Source organism: Aphelocoma coerulescens, unplaced genomic scaffold, assembly GCF_041296385.1.
Source record: "Aphelocoma coerulescens isolate FSJ_1873_10779 unplaced genomic scaffold, UR_Acoe_1.0 HiC_scaffold_56, whole genome shotgun sequence".
Lineage (NCBI taxonomy): Eukaryota > Metazoa > Chordata > Aves > Passeriformes > Corvidae > Aphelocoma > Aphelocoma coerulescens.
Window position 1 is genome coordinate 2,711,644 of NW_027183905.1, and position 17,131 is coordinate 2,728,774.

The 17,131-nt window shown below is 55.3% G+C and overlaps 1 protein-coding gene across 1 annotated transcript in view; it reads left to right on the forward strand.

Moving 5' to 3' along the window:
- LOC138101927 (uncharacterized) overlaps window positions 1-17,131 on the forward strand; it is a 958,962-nt gene that overhangs the window by 842,644 nt on the left and 99,187 nt on the right. The window contains 1 exon segment of the mRNA XM_068999675.1: window positions 5,249-5,462. Within this exon segment, the coding sequence (XP_068855776.1) occupies window positions 5,249-5,462 (214 nt within the window).

Consider the following 17,131-nt stretch of genomic DNA (forward strand, 5'->3'; position numbering starts at 1 on the left):
CGTGGGCTCTGTCCAAGTGTTGGAGGACGCAGCCTCCTTTTTATGCCGATTTCCCCGGCCGCATCTCCGTGTCCCTTTCCCCAGTGGCTGAGGTCCTTGGAAGGTACAGACTTCCCGATGCGCCTGCTGCATGTGCCCCTTAATGTGCACCCCGGCTTTGTAGAACATCCGATATTCATGGCTCTGTTAAGTCTTTGTTTCCTTTGTTCTCTGTTTCACCACTTTTCCTTGGCCATCTCTTTGCCAAGAGCACTTTAAGTCCTTTAATTTTTCACAACCTCCTGGTCCTTCTGCTGAAAGAGGATTTGATGCCATCCCAGGGTGAAATGTGGCGTTGCTCATGGGAGTGGATTGGTGGGTGAGAAGGTCAGGAGCTGGAGCTGTGGGCTTGGTTATGATTTGGAGGACAGCTTGTAATCTAATGATGCATTGAAATGATCAGTGGGTTCTCTGGCACCTGGTATGAATTTGTTTGGGTTCCCAGGGGCTGCTCCATGGTGTTGTAGGATTTGTTCTGGTGGCCGTTCATCTTTTCCCCATTTTTGGGCGCTCCCAGAAATGCCAGGGATGCATCAATTGACCTCTTTTCTCTGATTAAATCATCACATCCTTGGATTCCCAAGTGATTTCGCTGACCTTGTGGCAGCAAAAGCAGCCCAGTGGTCAAACGCACCCTGTATAACACAGACAGTGCCAGCAGATGTTGGAGTGGGGAGAGGGATGATTCCCCCCCGCTTTTGTGAGTCAAGTTCTCCCAACATTCTCCGTTTGCTGTTTTCCTTTGCAGCTTCAGGGATTTCTGTTGCAGGGTCCGAGATGCTCAGTGTGGGCTCTGCCTTTAGCGATGCAAATTCCGTCTGTGCAGGGAGGCAGAGCTTGGGGTGAGGGGCAGAGGGAATCAGCCCAATTCCTCTGGCAGGCAAGGAGAGCCTGGGACATTGTGCACACTTCCCCCAGCAGAGTTAATTTGCATTTCTAAAGCTCCTCTGCTGGCTGCCTGGAAGGAAACTTCTCCTCCGGGGCAGCCCTCAGGTGACTCACCTATGGGCCCTCCTCCCCCCCCCCTCCCATAAGCTGCTCCTTTCCCTTTTTTTTTTTTCATGGTTTTTTTTTTTAACTGTTTATGAGTTAAAGGGTTTTCTTTTAAAGATCTTCCAGTTTTGCAAAATGCAACCTAAATGTGAACATCGAAAAACCCGTTGCAAAATTCTGCCATCACTAACAGCCACGCACACACATACATAAAAAACCCCCTAAACTAATAAAGATTTTCGCTATTTCTTTTCCTGAGACTATAAATTGACTCTCACACCCCTGGCCCAGACCCAACTGACAATGTCAAAGTAGGATTATTAAGAAAAAACCTTCTAATGATGTAATCTTGTCACCAAAACTGCGGGGGGGGGAACAAAAACTCTCCAACAACCTTTTTAGTGTTAGAGGATCAAGGCTGAAGAAAATGAATACAAAAGCTAAATTTTTAGCAATGTAATATTGAACATTTATTAGTAGAACAAAGGCAAATCACAGCCTGGGGCGCTTGGCAATGTTGCCAGAGGCGCCCTCCATTCATTTTACTGTGGGCTTAAGTACTCTCCTGAACTGTTACATATTCATTAACCCAGAAAGGAATTTACACTTCCCTCCCCTTTCCCCCTGTCCCGTTTCTGCCCCTTCCCCCAGCAGGACACCGCCTCAGTCCTCTGGATCGCTTCAGAACTGCAGACAGGCCCCCTCTCTCCGGTGCCTCCGCAGTCTCCAGCCTCATTTGCAGCTGCCAGTTCCCTTGGGCGGTGTGAGCTCTGATGAGGTAACAATCTTCCTGGGATGCATGCGGTTTATCTTCTTTGTTTCTCTAAGATGTCTTGGTTCCTGGCTCTGTAGTTTCTCAGCTCAAAAGACATTTATTACCGTGTGTTTATTAAGACATTTCTTAACTTACTACAACTATTTCAAAGTTACAGTTTATCTTAATCTTGTTTCTACTTAACTACATTTTACTGTAACATTATTTCTACACAATCCATCATCACATCTAAATATTTGATTCATATATGTGAAAGACAACATTTATCATTCACTCATTTATCACACCAGGGTAAGGAATTCCAAGCATGGATTCCTGGGGAGATAATTGAATATCTGCCCTGGGTCTGGCTTTCTTCTTGCCAAAGCCAATGGCAGCAGCCGTACCCGTGGCATCTTGGTTTCTCTCAGCAGCTTCAGAAGGTGTTTCTTTATTTCCCCATTCATTCTTTCCACCCGACCCGAACTCTGGGGGTGCCAGGGCGTTTGGAGGTCCCACTGTGTTCCTAAAGCAGCCAGAATGGCCTGAAGGATCTTTCCTGTAAAATGAGTTCCCCTGTCTGTGTCTATTGCTTCCACAATCCTGTATCTTGGAATTGTTTGTTCCAAACATGCCTTAAGAACTGATGCAGGGATTGCTGAAGCAGTTGGAAATGCTTCTGCCCCGCTGTGAGCTGCCATGCTGTTAGCAGAAGATATTGAAGCCTTCCTGCTCAGGGCATTTCAGTGCCAGGCTCTTCCAGGCACCCCCAGCTGGGCCCTTTGAGCTGAGCATGCGGGCGCTGAGCTGCGCTTTGTCTCCTTCCCTTTCCTTAAGAGCAGCGTGTCTTGTCACTCTTTTCCCTTCTGCTGCCCTTGCAGACCCATCCCTAAACACCTTTTCTCCCTCAGGCCAGGGAATGTCTGGTCAATCTCTCCTAGGCCGGGTCTGGAGCTCTGTCACTTGACTGCAGCCATGGGTTTCTTGCCAGCCCCGTGTCCAGGGCCGTTCAAACAGGAGGCTGGGTTCAACCCTTGCCCTGTCCTCAACTCTGAATCCTCCTGTTCCATCCAACAAGTTTCATTCTGTAAGAACCCAGCGCTGCTCATCCATTTAGAGGCTCCTTTGGTTAACAAAGCTTTACCTTGATGCCAGGCTTGAACAATGAGAGATTCTGCTGCTGTCAGTTTTCAGGCCTCAGTTCCCACTAAAGCCGGGGCTGCACAATTCTGCAGACAATGAGGCCACTCTCTGGCCACTGGGTGAAACATTTGAGCCCAGGAATTCCTTTGGCATGGCCCTGTTTAACATCCACATGCAATTCAAATGGTTTTTCCCTGTGTGGGAGGGCCAGGGCAGGAGGCTCAGTTAATCTGCTTTTGAAGCCTTGAAAATTGTGCTTTCCTTCTGGTGTCCATGATGGGGTTTCTTGCCTGGCAGGAGAGGAGAGTTGTAGGGAGAGATGCCTGGCTCCAGAAGCGCTGCCTTTAGCAGGGACTCAGTAAGAGGCTGTAACCCCTTCCTTGCCTCCCTTGGAACAGGGTATTGCTTTTAGACACCACTTGTCCTGGATGCTTCAGAGGAATTTGGAGAGGCTCCATATCTGATTTTCCCTATTTTCCTGGGGCTGCCCACACTTCTGGGTTCCCTTCAGCAGAGGCCTCCGCAGACATTTGACACAAAGGTCCAGCAGCATTAGCCTCTGTATCTCCTTTGACAATATGAATTTGCATTCCCACTTTAGCCACCAAATCCCTTCCCAGTAAATTATAATCAGAGTTAGGAACAAACAGAAATTGATGTATTTCAAAGCCATCCCCCACATCTACTAAGAGTGGTTTAATAAAGCACACCTGCTCATCTTTCCCACTTATTGCCTGAATAATCAAAGAAATTTTGAGGATAAGATTGTGCTATAAGGCATCCCTGTCCTCACTTTTTTTCTTCCTCCTCTTTTCCATCTTCTTTTTCCTTTCTTACCACATAGATTCCTCCTGCTGCTGTTTGCCTTAACCATATTCCTGCACACTCCCTTCAACCAATCCCTTCCCAGCACACCAACACCATCCGTCCGGTGTTGCTGAGACCCCTTCTCGACTTCCCTTTTTACCCCTGCTGGGTGTCCATGTCCTTAATTAGCTCTGGGAGAATGTGCAAACTGCCTCAGCATTGTCCCCTTTTGTATAGGAAACGATGTCCATGGCTCTGTTCAGGCTTTGTTGCTGTTCTGGAAGTTGAGGGATTGAGCAGGAGCTTGGCTGAGCAGCAGTGTGTGTCAGTCAGTGCCATTTTGTGGAGCTGCTGGTTTGTGCTGTCACTTGCTTGTGTGCAAGTGCGTGTGGCTGTGTCCGAGCAGATTCAGAGCATGTGTTTGTAAGGAGGCGTTGGTGTTGTTGGTTCGCTGGGGGTGCCCGGTTTTCGGGCCATCCCCCCTGGAGCAGGGTGTCCCCCCTTGGTGCAGGCGCGGCCCTCAGGCAGCGCTCAGCCAATCAGAAGGCGCGGCGCTGGTGACTCAGCAGTTGCCAGGCAGAGCCGCAGCGCCCGGCGCTCCCCAGCTGGAGCCCACGTGTGGCCCGGCCTTGGCGCCCCCCGCCAGGGGAATTTGGGGAGGTGGGAGGGGGGGAGCGCCAAGGCCGGGCCGGGCCGTGCTGTGCTGGCAGAAGTGGCTGCGGCGGGGGCCGAGTGCGGGCAGGAGCGGCCGAGAGCCCAGCGCTGCCCCAGCCCGAGCTGCCGCAGCTGCATCGCTGCTCGTGCTGTGCGATCCGAGAGCTCTGGGGGGCAGAGCGAGCCAGGACTGGGTGCTGGGCCCGGGGGGAGCAGGAGAAAGGCTGGAGGAGCAGGGCTGGAGACCAGAATGGTGAAACGATGCCCGTGGTAGCAGCAGGTGGGATTCTGCAGGAGAAGGAGTAGTGTGAGGGAGAAGAGTGTGAGGAAGAGTAGGGATACAGGAGGAGGAGCAGGAAGCGGAGGCACCGCAAGGTTCCAGCACTCGCTGTATCTGCAGCCTCCCCCCAGCCCCAGGAGCGTTGCCCCCCCCATCCAGCAGGTGATCAGGGAGGGGGATCCACGATTTTCCCGTGGGTGAATCTTGGTGTTTCTGAGGTTTCTTGGGCTCCGTGTTGATGCTTTGGTATTTTATGGGGGTTGAATGTTTATATATTGTAGCGGGTTTTGTCTGAATCTTGGTGGTTTTGAAATTTTTACAGACACAAGATTCCTGGTGATAGACTCAGGCAGGAGGAACCCCCAACCCAAGGCACTCACCCCTTGTTTTTTCCCCAATCCAGGATTTGTCATTCCCAAGGCGTGGCCGGATGGAGGAGGAGGAAAAGCCCTGGAGATGCCGCACGAGGAGGGGCTGCAAACGCAGCCCAGAGAGATCCAAGGAGGAAAGAGCCCCTCTGTGCCAGGAAGGTGTCCGGAGATCCAGGGGTAGCTCGGAGCTGGGGAAGAAGCCTCAGGGTGGGGAGAAGCCTCACAAGTGCTTGGAATGTGGGAAGGGCTTTAGCTGCAAATCCCATCTGAGGGAACACCAGAGGATTCACACTGGGGAAAAGCCCTACAAGTGTGGGGAATGTGGGAAGGGCTTCAGCCAGAGCTCCACCCTGATCCGGCACCAGAGGATCCACTCTGGGGAACGGCCCTATGAGTGTGGGGAGTGTGGGAAGACCTTCGCGTTTAGCTTTGACTTGAGGGTACACAAGCGCACCCACACTGGGGAGAGGCCCTACGAGTGTTCTGAGTGTGGGAAGAGGTTTCAGAAGAGCTCCAGTGTCCTCCTACATCAGCGCATTCACACGGATGAGAGACCCTTCCGCTGCCCCGACTGCAAGAAGGGCTTCCAACGCAACTACACCCTCACCCTCCACCGGCGCATCCACACCGGTGAGAGACCCTACGAGTGTCCCCAGTGTGGGAAGAGCTTTTCCAGGAACTCTCTGTTGGCCCAACACCAACGGAGGCACCGCTAAGGGAAGCCCTGCGAATGCCCCGAGTGCGGGAAGAGCTTCGTGCGCTGCTCCAGCTCCATCCCCCGTGGGAGGATCGGCGTTGGATGATCCCCAGTGACCCCCGTGGGGCAGAGCCCTGGTGACCCCCGTTCCGGGTGATCCGCGCTGGGTGGGGGGAAGGTGTTGGAGAGATTTCTTTGCCTTCTCCTTGTGCTGCTGGGATTTGGTTGGGAATAAATTCCCTCCCTGTGCCCAGGCTGGCTCTGTTGTGCACATGCCGGTGCTCGGGGCGGGATCTCTCCCGGTCCTTCTCTCAGCTCCTGGGCCTTTCCTTGTATTTCCTGTCCCTGTGCAGTAGCAGAGGGCAGGGACAGAGCGGTTTTGGTGTCTCCCGGCATCCAGGCAGGGCCAGCCCAGCCCTGAGGGTCGTGAGGGACTTGTGGGTGTCCTCCATTTACGGGACATCCCCGCTGGAGGAGGGTGTCCCTCCCGTTGCTGCAGCCCCAGCCCTCAGGCAGCGCTCAGCCAAGCAGAGAACGGCCTCAGCTGGGGCCTCGTTTTTGGGCAAAGCTGAGCCCCTGGACATGTCCATCCCCATTTTGGGGTGCACCTGAGCTCCTGGATACCTGGGTCCCCACTTTTGGGGCTCTATTTAGCTTGCACAACCTGGTTTTGGTAGCGGGTTTGGTTCAGAGGTGGCTTCTGAGAGAAGGATCTGGAAGCTTCCTCCATGTCTGGCAGAGCCAATCCGTGGCAGCTCCAAAGATGGAGGTGCCGGATGCAGAGATGCCCCCACAGCCCCTGGGAAGGAGGGAGGAGGGGGAGGGTGGTTTTAAGGGTCTTCGTTTCCTTCTTATTCTCCTGCTGTTATTTTTTCAGTGTCATGCGTTTAAGTAATATCTCTAATTAGAGCCTGTTGTGCCCATACCGGTGTTTGCTGAGGGATCTCTCCCGGTCCTTGTCCCCACCCAGGAACCCTCGGTTCCATTTTCTCTCCCCTGTGTGGCTGTGGGGGGCAGGGACAGAGTGGCTTTGGTGGGTGCCTGGCACCGGGCCAGCGTCACCCCAGGCCATGGGCACCCCTGAGATCCCGCGTCCCTGGGGACACATTTCTGGGCACAACTGAGCTCCCACCTGCACCGCACCTCGAGGTTCCCCCTCCGAAAAACCCCACCGCGGGGCTGCAGCGTCCCTAAAGCCTCTCAGCCAATCAAAATCGTGGCCAGCGCTGGCCATGGGGCGAGTGGTGGCAGCTGGGGCCGTACTGGTGGCGCTGGTGGTGCTGGGAGCCCCCCTGGCTGCGGGCGGGGAGCTCTTGGGTGAGCAGGAGGGGCGGGACGCAATGGGAAAGGGGGGGAGAAGTGGAAAAAGGGGTGATGGGACCCCTAAAATGAGTGAGAGGTGGAGGGGACCCTCAAAGGAAGAGCAGGAGGGGGCTGAAGAGTGTGGGAGAAACGGGTGGGAGGGGCTGGGAAAGTGGGGAAAAGCGGAGGATGGGACCCTAAAACTGAGCGGGAGTGGGCTGGGAATTGGGGGATTGTGGGGGAAAAGGGTGGAAAGGGTGAAAAGGGGGGAATGGGACTCCAAAACTCCTCTGGGGAGGGGCTGGAAATGGCGGGGGAGGGGATGTGAAATAGGGAGAAGGGTCGAAAAGAGGAAGTCAGAGCACGGGCAGGAGGGTCCCGTGGCGGCCGTGGGGCACAGGGGGTGTGGAGCGGGGATCCGGGGTGGCTCCCGGAGCTCTGGGCGTGCTGGGGGCTGCGGGGGGGCACCCCCTGAGCTGTGTCCCGCACACACAGGGGTGTTCCAGGGGATGATGAAGTCCGAGTGTCACTTCATTAAGGGCACCGAGCGGGTGAGGTTGGTGCAGAGGAGCATCTGACAGCGGGAGCAGCAACTGCACTCGCCAGCGATGTGGGGCTGTTTGTGGGGGACAGCCCGTGTGGGGAGAAACAGGCGCAGTGCTGGAACAGCCATCCAGCCAGACTGGGGTACAAACGGGCTCTGGCGGACAGGCTCTGCCGGCACCACCGCGACATCGTTGCCCCGTTGCTCGCGGCCCGCAGAGGTGCAGAACGTCGGGCAGAGCGAGTCCCCTCGGGCCCTGCCCTGGGGATGAGCCTGGAGCCCCTCAGCCCCCCTGGTTGCCATCCCCGGGGCCTCTTGTCCTTCCAGGTTCCCCTGAGGTGTCCCAGTCCCTCCCAGTCCCTCCCAGTCCATCCCAGTCTCTCCCAGTCTCTCCCAGTCTCTCCCAGTCTCTCCCAGTCCATCCCAGTCTCTCCCAGTGCCCCCGCGCGTGCCATCGCAGCCCTGCGTGGCGCTGACGCCCCTCAGCCAATCAGAGCGCGTCTCTCTGATGACTCATCAGTTGCCAGGCAGACCCGCAGCGCCGAGTGCCCCGTGCTGGACTCGGCCTCCCAGTGCCGCGCGCTCCATTCCCAGTCGCTCCCAGTGCCCTCCCAGTGCCTCCCCAGTGCTCTCAATCCACTCCCCTCTCACGAGGGCAGCTCACTTCTCTCAGAACACCCCAACCCGAAGCTGTCTATGCTTCTAGGCCGATCTCTTGTCCTGTTTTTCGGTGTTGGGCATTCCATCAAGAGCCACCCTTCTTTTTAACCGTGGCAAAGGGACTGGGAGAGGGTTTGGGAGACTCTCGCAGGACAGGGAGCAACTGGGATGGGGTTTGTGGACTCCTGGAGGAGATGAGAGTGGGTTTGGCATGTGCTAGAAGGTTTAACAGCGTTCTGGACAGATTGGGGATGAAAAAAAGAGGGGTTTAGGGGGTCCTGATGGCTCTCTGGGGGGTTTTTTGAGAGGTCCTGACCCCTGTGGACCCCCCAGAGATGCCAGCGGACACTGCCCGCAGCAAGATTCGGATGGGGATCGGGGACTTTGTGTTGGGCTTCATCTTCCTGGCGCTGGGGCTCGGCTTTCACTTGCTCGAGGAGGTGACGGGGGGTCCCGGGGATCGCATCCCCCCTCCCCCAGAGCGTGTGTGCCCCCCCCGGGATCCCCAGCCCGATGTCACCCCCTTTTCTCTGCCCACAGAGCTCCTGAGCCGCCGGCGGCCGCAGCCCCTCCCCGTGGCCTCGGGCCCGGCCGGTGCCCCCTGCTCCATCCCCGCGCTGATTTTCGGGGGGGTCGTGTGTCCCCCCAGCCCCGCTGTCACTCTGCCCCCACCCGGCTGCTCCCAGTGTTCCCAGTAAGGCCCGGTCCCGTTCATTGGGGGCACTGGGGAGGGACTCTGGGGAACCCCACAGGGGGGTCGAGATTGGGGGGGCAAAACCGGCCCTGGGATGGATCGGGAATTGGAACCCCCGTGTGTCCCCCCCGTGTCACCCTGCACTGGGTGCTGGGAGCCCCCGGCTGCAGGCGGGGGGGTGGGGTGGGGAGAGGTGGGGGGACGATGGGAAAGGTGTCTGAGAGGGGGATAAGGGATAGGGGCACAGCGGGAAAGGACTTCCCATGAGAATCCCTTCATTTCCCCATCACTTGATCTCTTGAGCAGTTCCCTGGGGCTCTCGGGGGGGCAGAACCTCACTGGGGTGGTCCCCAAACCCCTGTCCCTCCCTGGGGGTCTCATGGGGGGTTCCTCCCCACCCAGCAGCTGGTGCTGAGGCGGCCGTGGGGCAGAGAGGGGTGGGAAAGGGGTGTCCAGGGGGGTCCCTTGAGCTCCCAACCTGCTGTGGGGTGCTGGGGGCTGCTGGAGGGGGGCACCCCCTGACCTGTCTCCCACACAGGTGTGTTCCATTCCTGGGGAAAAGCCCACTGGCACTTCCTTGATGACAACAACTGGGTGAAGTTCATGGACATGAACATCTACAACTGGGAGCAGTTTGGGCACAGGGGATACCCCAAAATTTGGAGGTGGGATGGAGTTGTTTTGAGGTGGAATTGAGCCCTTTGCAGTGGGATGGAGTCGCTTTGAGGCGCCTTCGATCCCTCTCGGCTTTTGGGGTGCAGAGCTGTGAGGGACTGAAATGTTCCGGGTTAGTGGCTCAAACCATTGGCCACCGGCAGCAGCAGCGGGGCCTTTGCTGGCCGTGGGCACAGGGAGCGCCCAGGGGCACAGGGGGGGAACACCCAGCCCGGAGGGGCCGAGCCGGGCCTGGAGCCAGGGAAGGGCAGAGGCCGATGGGAAGCAGATCCGGCCAGGTGGGACAGGGCTTTGGAGCAGGGCAGCGCCCTCCCTTACACAACTGGCCCAGCTCTGGGAACCCGCCCGGGCCAGGCCCGGGACATGCACACAGAGGCCTGGAGGTTGCCATCCCTTCGCATGGGCCATGCCTGGCTCAGCTGCGCTGCCGGGAGGGGCAGGGCCATGTCTTAGAAGGGGCCATAAACCATCAGAGCCCCCAAAGTGCCCCGGGATCCACAGTGTGACATCGGACACTGCAAAACTCCCCCGCGGGAGGTACCTGGGTGTTCACCCAAACCTGAACCTGTATTAACCCACCGAACTTGGAGTTTCCGGGGCTTCCCCAGCCCCCACGGGATCCAGCCTGGGACCATCACTTACACCAAGGACAGCGACATTGGAACAACCAAAACCAAAAGTTTTGTTGCTGATCCAGGGCTGCTGACTGTGTATCCTTCTACTCTCATACTTTCTTTGCCCTTACACGTTTCCTAAGTGTTACTTTTATGCTTTTAATATTACTGGAGATGGTAACCAAAAGGGCTCCAAACCCCCTTCACACAGCAACCAAACTGTTCTGAAATAAACCCTACAGAGATATATTTATAAACACAGATCTTTCACTGTTGTTTCACTCTCATCTGCCCCAGGGGAGCCATGAACCAGACCCTGGGTTACCCTCGCCTTCAGGGGCGGGGCGGAACAGGAGCCGGACACGGGGGAAGCTTCTGGAAGCTGCTCAAGGAAGCCACCCCTGGAGGCCCCCTATTTCCAAAGCCTGGCCATGCAAACCCAGGACACTGGATCCAAACATGGATCACTCAGACGGGGGGCACCAGGGCTCTGCCTGTCGTGGTTTGACGCAGCTGAGCGTCAAGCACACAAAATCTGTTTTTTTCATAAGGGGAAAATAAGAAAATATTGAGGAAAACTAGAGAGCTGCGAGGCAGAACAGGTTCAAACTTAAACAGTTGCTGTACAAAGAAAAGGTTTATTACCAACAGAATTAAAAGTAAAAGGAAATAACAAGAAATTAAAGCAAACCTCCCTCTCTTCCAGCACTTCCCTCCTTTTACCCAACTTGCACAAAGGAAGCAGAACATGGGATTTTAGTCAGTGTTGCAGTTCTTGAAGAGTCTCTTTGTTATGCTTAAGGAAAAAAGGGTTTTCTTCTGCATCACGTGGTTCCCAAAGTGCCACCAACAGCAGACCCGCCCGGAAAGAAACAATCTGCTGTGGTGTAAAACATCTCTGCCCTGAAAAATCTCACAATTCCTTCACACTGCCAGACATGGGCCTTCACATGGGGTTATTAGTCTTTGTAAGGATGAATTACTTTGGCCTGAACACAAAGGGTTGTTTGTTTGTTTTTTGTGACAGGAGGTCTCTAAAAGCCTCTCAATACTTCTATATAGCCTGGCACAGGCACTTTTCATAAATTTCATGGGTCACGGGTGAACTTTCCATCCCTCCATGTACTCCAAATGGATCAAAGAGCCAAACAGTTTGTGATATTACAGTTTCTTACCACGGCCTGCAGGAAGTTTTTTAAGCTGCGCGCGAGAATCGCGGCACCGCCCTCTTTTCTCCCGTCGCCATTTCCAGCTCCGTCCCACAGGACTCACTTTCTCTTCTCTCTGACTCCGAAGCCGCCACGTTGAAGAGTGTTCTTGTTCGGGCTCTACAGTGGAGAAAGCCTGGCTCCCTTTGTGCTGCTGGCTGCGTGGTGTCCTCTTCAGTTCAGCGCGGAGTGTGCTGGCTGCAGACAGGAGGCTCCGCCGGCTCCCGCTGGCTCCGCCGGCCCCGCGTGGAGAGGAGAGGGACCCGCCGGTGCCAGGGAGCCGCGCTGGATGGGTTTAGCTGTGTGGCACTCCATGGCTGGCTTTAGCTGCCTGCGGCTCTGGGACAGTTCCCCCCCAGCAGTGACACAGGGTCTGTGCTGCGGCGTTGGGAAAGGAGGGGGTGCAGGGGCCCTGACCCGGCGGGGCCCGGAGCCTCCAAGGCCCCCCCACCTTCCGGCAGGAGAGCTGGAACAAAAGGAATTCCCCCGTTTCCGTATGGTTTAAATAAGCAAACGGAGGACCCCCACAAGCCCCTCACAATGCCCAGGACTAAGCTGGCCTTTACTGGATGCCGGGAGACACCAAAACTGCTCTGTCCCTGCCCTCTGCTACTGCACAGGGACAGGAAATACAAGGAAAGGTCCAGGAGCTGAGAGAAGGACTGGGAGAGATCCTGCCCCGAGCACCGGCACAACAGAGCCAGCCTGGGCTCAGGGAGGGAATTTATTCCCAACCAAATCCCAGCAGCACAAGGAGAAGGCAAAGAAATCTCTCCAACACCTTCCCCCCACCCAGCGCGGATCACCGGGAACGGGGGTCACCAGGGCTCTGCCCCACAGGGGTCACTGGGGATCATCCAATGCCGATCCTCCCACGGGGGATGGAGCTGGAGCAGCGCACGAAGCTCTTCCCGCGCTCGGGGCACTCGCAGGGCTTCCCTTAGTGGTGCCTCCATTGGTGTTGGGTCAAGGTGGAGCTGTGTGAGAAGCTCTTCCCACACTGGGGACACTCATAGGGCCTCTCCCCAGTGTGGATGCGCCAGTGGGAGATGAGGTGGGCGTTGCGTTTGAAGCCCTTCCCACAGTCGGAGCAGCGGAAGGGCCTCTCATCCGTGTGAATGCGCTGATGTCTGAGGAGATCGGAGCTGGTCTGAAACCTCTTCCCACACTCAGAACACTCGTAGGGCCTCTCCCCAGTGTGGATACGCTGGTGTGTCCACAGGGTGGAGCTCCACCCGAAGCTCTTCCCGCACTGCAAGCACTCATAGGGCCTTGCCCCAGTGTGGATCATTGGTGCTGGATCAGCTCGGAGCTGCTGGTGAAGCTCTTCCCACATTCCCCACACTCATAGGGCTTTTCCCCAGTGTGGATCCTCCTTGTGTACCCTCAGATGGGATTTGTAGCTGAAGCCCTTCCCACATTCCAAGCACTTGTGGGGCTTCTCCCCACCCTGAGGCTTCTCCCCCAGCTCTGAGCTCTGCCTGGATCTCCGGCCGCCTTCCTGGCCCAGGGCAGCTCTTTCCTCCTTGGATCTCTCTGGGCTGCGTTTGCAGCCCCTCCTCCTCATGCGGCATCTCCGGGGCTTTTCCTCCTCCTCCATCCAGCCACGCCTTGGGAATGACAAATCCTAGTCTGGGGGGAAAAACAATGGGTGAGCGCCATGGCTGGGGGTTCCTCCTGCCCAAGTCCATCACCGGGCATCTTGTGTCTGTTAAGACCTCAAAACCACCAAGATTCAGCCCAAAAGTCCCACAAACATCAAGACACAGACACAAAACTTCCAAAAAATCAAGATTCAGAAAAAACCCCCTCCAAAAGATAAACATTCAGCCCCTGGTGGAAGAATGCGGGCAAGACACCGATCCCTGAGGAAATTCATGAGTAAAAAACAACTCTAGGCCTCTCTCTTCTCATCTTGGTTTGGATATTCTCTCTGGACTATGGAAGAATCGTGGGAAATGGGGCTCTCTGAGCCACAGAAAAAAATGTATCTAGAAGTAAAAGGAATCCTTGAACAACAAAACAAAAAAGTAATGCAACCGGGAGATGTAGAACACTTCTTTACGTGGCTTTTCAAAAGGTTCCCCTATATTTCTCGAGACTTACTTTTTGATATCGAACCTCCTGAATCTTGTGAGGGGTGTTTCTGGAATGAGATCTGGGATAAGGTATGGGATCAAAGCGAAGCTTTCCGTGCATACCTTATAATCAGGGACGCTCTTGAAGAGCATTTGTATGGTCCCATTACCCCTAAAGCAGAAGATCATACTTCTCCCGTGGCCGAGACCTGGTGGCAGCCACCCTGGGAGCGCCTGACTGCAGCCGTGCCGGCAGAGGTGCCTGTGCTGGATGCGCCCGGCCCCCTCGGGAGCGCGCGCCTTATCGCAGACCCCATCCCTGTCTCAGGGTCCCTGGCCACGCGGCCGCGAGTGAGGGAGCGACGCCGCAGGCGCCATGGGTGCCGTGGGCCACGAGCAGCCAGGAACCGGGGCTCGGCGTGGTGGGCCGCTCTGAGCACACGGCTCGGAGAGCCCTGTGGAGGGGGAAGCGGCGGTTTCCACAGTGACACGAGAAGCCGCGCAGTGCAGCGCCGAGCCGAAACGGGGCCGCTCTCGAAGCAGCGTGGAGTTTGTGGAGTGGAACCACTCACAGGCCACGGAGCCAGCGGCGATGGCAGCGCGGGGTCGCGCAGAGCCCAGACATGCGCCGGAGCAGCGCCGCTCGGACGACACAGAGCGGCCGCAACGCGAGGCCCTGGCCAAGACATTGGAGTCGGCGAGGCAGCAGCCACGCGGGACCGGCACCCACGACAAACACGTAAGCACGCGATAGGAGAAGTTTTAGCAACGAAAGTCACAGGAACTGTGAAATGGTACGATGTAAAAAACAACTATGGATTTATAACACGAGATGATACAGGGGAAGACTTATTCATCCGTAGAACTGCCATTAAAAGGAATAACCCTAAAAATTACCTGCAAAGTGTAGGAGATGGGGAAGTTGTACAGTTTGATATAGTGCAAGGAAAGAAGGGTTTACAAGCAGCGAATGTTACTGGGCCTGGGGGTATTCCTGTCAAAGGCAGCCGTTATGCACAAAATTATAAACAATATCCATCCCAGCAATCTCCCTACCCGCAGCCTAATTTCCCCTTTTACCCTATACCCAATATGAACCCTTTCCTAAGTTTACCCTATCCCCAGTTTATTCCTAATCCGTTTTTCACCCCATGGCTTCCTTATACAGTTCCATTTCCTTACAATTCCTCTTCAATGCCGATGGGGGGATGAAAAGGGGGAGGGAAGAAATCAAGCCCTCTCCTGCCTCAGTTTCCCCACAAAGCATGCTCAGAGAGTTCTGTTTCCCTTCTGTCAGCCGTAAGATGTTCCAGAGAATCTGTTTGGACATTTAAAGACTCAGGAGAGTGGCTTGTTTTGTTTTGAAACTGTTTCTGTTATGTTTATCCAGTTGTTTTCATTCTCATTTTATTAAAATAAAACGGGTGAGATGTTGGGGTCTCCCCCCCCTGCCATGGGGCCCTGGGGGGAGGGGCCCTGGGGGGGGAGGCATGGGGTTTCCCTGCCCCTGGTCAGCCTCGTTCCCCATTGGTTGGTTTGTGTTCCCCGGGATGAGCAAAGGTCCCGGGGTCCCGTGACTGCAGCAGTTCCTGAGCAGAGCCCCAGCCATGCGGCTGGAGAAATAAACATCTCTCTGAAACATCTACCATGAATCTGTCCAGATATATTTCCTTTCCATGGGACTCCTGGTTTGATATATACTTGTTACAGTATTCCCCGCTGTAACACCCCCACATGACCACAGACATACTGCAGCTCCCTGGAAATGGCATCGAATCTCTTCCTCCGCAATTCCCGTTAATTTCCCGCAGCACAGCCCCGGCTGGGCACGAGGAAGCTGTGGCTGCTGCTTTGTTTCCTGAACTTCAAGTGAACCCAGCTCTGCCCACAGCCACAGGTTCTGTTGATCACTGAATTACAGAATCATGCACTGGGCTGGGGGGACCTTAAAGCCCATCCAGTGCCACCCCTGCCCTGGGCAGGGACACCTCCCACTACCCCAGGCTGCTCCCAGCCCCACCCAGCCTGGCTGTGGACACTGCCAGGGATCCGGGGGCAGCCCCAGCTTCTCTGGACAAAGCATAAGGAAAGTGCTTGTGCTCCTCCACAGATCTGAGTCAGCCACAGTGGCAATAAAACCCTGGGCTTAAGGATGTACTTAAAAACATCAGAGATGGTCCCTGTGCTTTTATAGGTAAAAGAGATCAAATGTTACATGAAAACAGTCAGGACTTCAATGCGCTCAGAAAGGCCCTTCATGAATATCAGGCAAGAGGACAGAAATTAGAAAACACCTTCAGCCAAGTAAAACTGGCTTCATTCACTGAAACTACAGTAACCACCTGCTTTTGTTGCCTCTGTGCTCTTACAATACTGTCCAGAATTACCATGTTCAGAGAAAGTGACCACGGGGGTGGGGGGAGGAAAGGATTATTTACAGCAGCTCTACAGCCCTCCTTTTACTTCGATGCTCTATTTAAATATTCTGGCTGTTTCAAGGGCTTGGTAAAACTGGCTTTTGTAGACTGAACACAGAAAACAAACAGCAGAAAAATGCAGCATTTCCCCCCTCAGCCAGAACACAGCGAGAGCGCAGTGGTTAAGCAAAGGCAGAGTAAGCTGATTACCAAGTACACAGCTGCTCCTACCTGGCAGAAAGCAAAGGGAAAAAAAAAACATGAGTCATCAAATGTATGGGAACCTAGAATGCAGAGAATACTTCTCTGCCTGTTTTGAAAGGTTTTACCCCCCTGGACAGTACTGGCTTTGACCTTTGTCCATGGGAAAATTTGCCTAGCCTCTGGGAAGAATTTGAATCTGCAATGGTGTGAATTAGGTGACAGAATACTGTGTGATATTAGCACAGGGTGAAAAATTTAGTTTTTAGGTCTATTTGCATAGTAAATAGATAGAAGTAGTGTTCGGGTTTTAGTTTAGTCCCAGTTTTTTTTCTGTTAAAGGAATTTTTTCCCATAGCATGTTGCTAGGAGATAAATGGCCATACTTGAGAGAAGATAGCCATACTTAAGAAAGACAAAAGGGCCTGTCCAAGCTTTTGTTCTCACCTGGCTGGGAGTTCAGGTCGTTCTCAGCGTCTGGAGGGAGAGGCTGCAGAGAAAGGAGCTGCTGGTTCCCGTTTTCGGCGTCTTTCCTTTCTGCTGGAAACAACTCTGGGGACCCCAAAGCTGATTTCCCTGCCCTGCTGGAGGCTGGGCTGTGGCCGCCCTGCCCTGCTGCTGCTTCAAGCCTTCGCTACGCTGTAGCCCTGCTCACCCTGCCTGCCTGGAGCCCCGGGGGGGGGGTTTCCCCTTTTGGATACATCTCGTCTGCCACCCGGGATTTGTGTTTGTGCCTGCCATTCCAGCCTGTTGTTCTGGGAGTCCAGGATCGGCTGCCCAGGGGGTTTGTGAAGCTCCTTTGTTCCATCCCTTCCCGGGATCCCAGGCCACCAGTGCCGCGTGCTCCCCGAGCTCGCTCCGGAGCGCCCCCTGCAGCCGCGGGGGAACCATCGCACCTGCCCTGCTCACCGGGAGCCGCCAGCGCCCCTGCCGGCTGCGAGCGGAACTGCACCCGAGGGGAAAGGGCCTGACAGCCGAGAAGGCTGGGACTGGGTTTGGG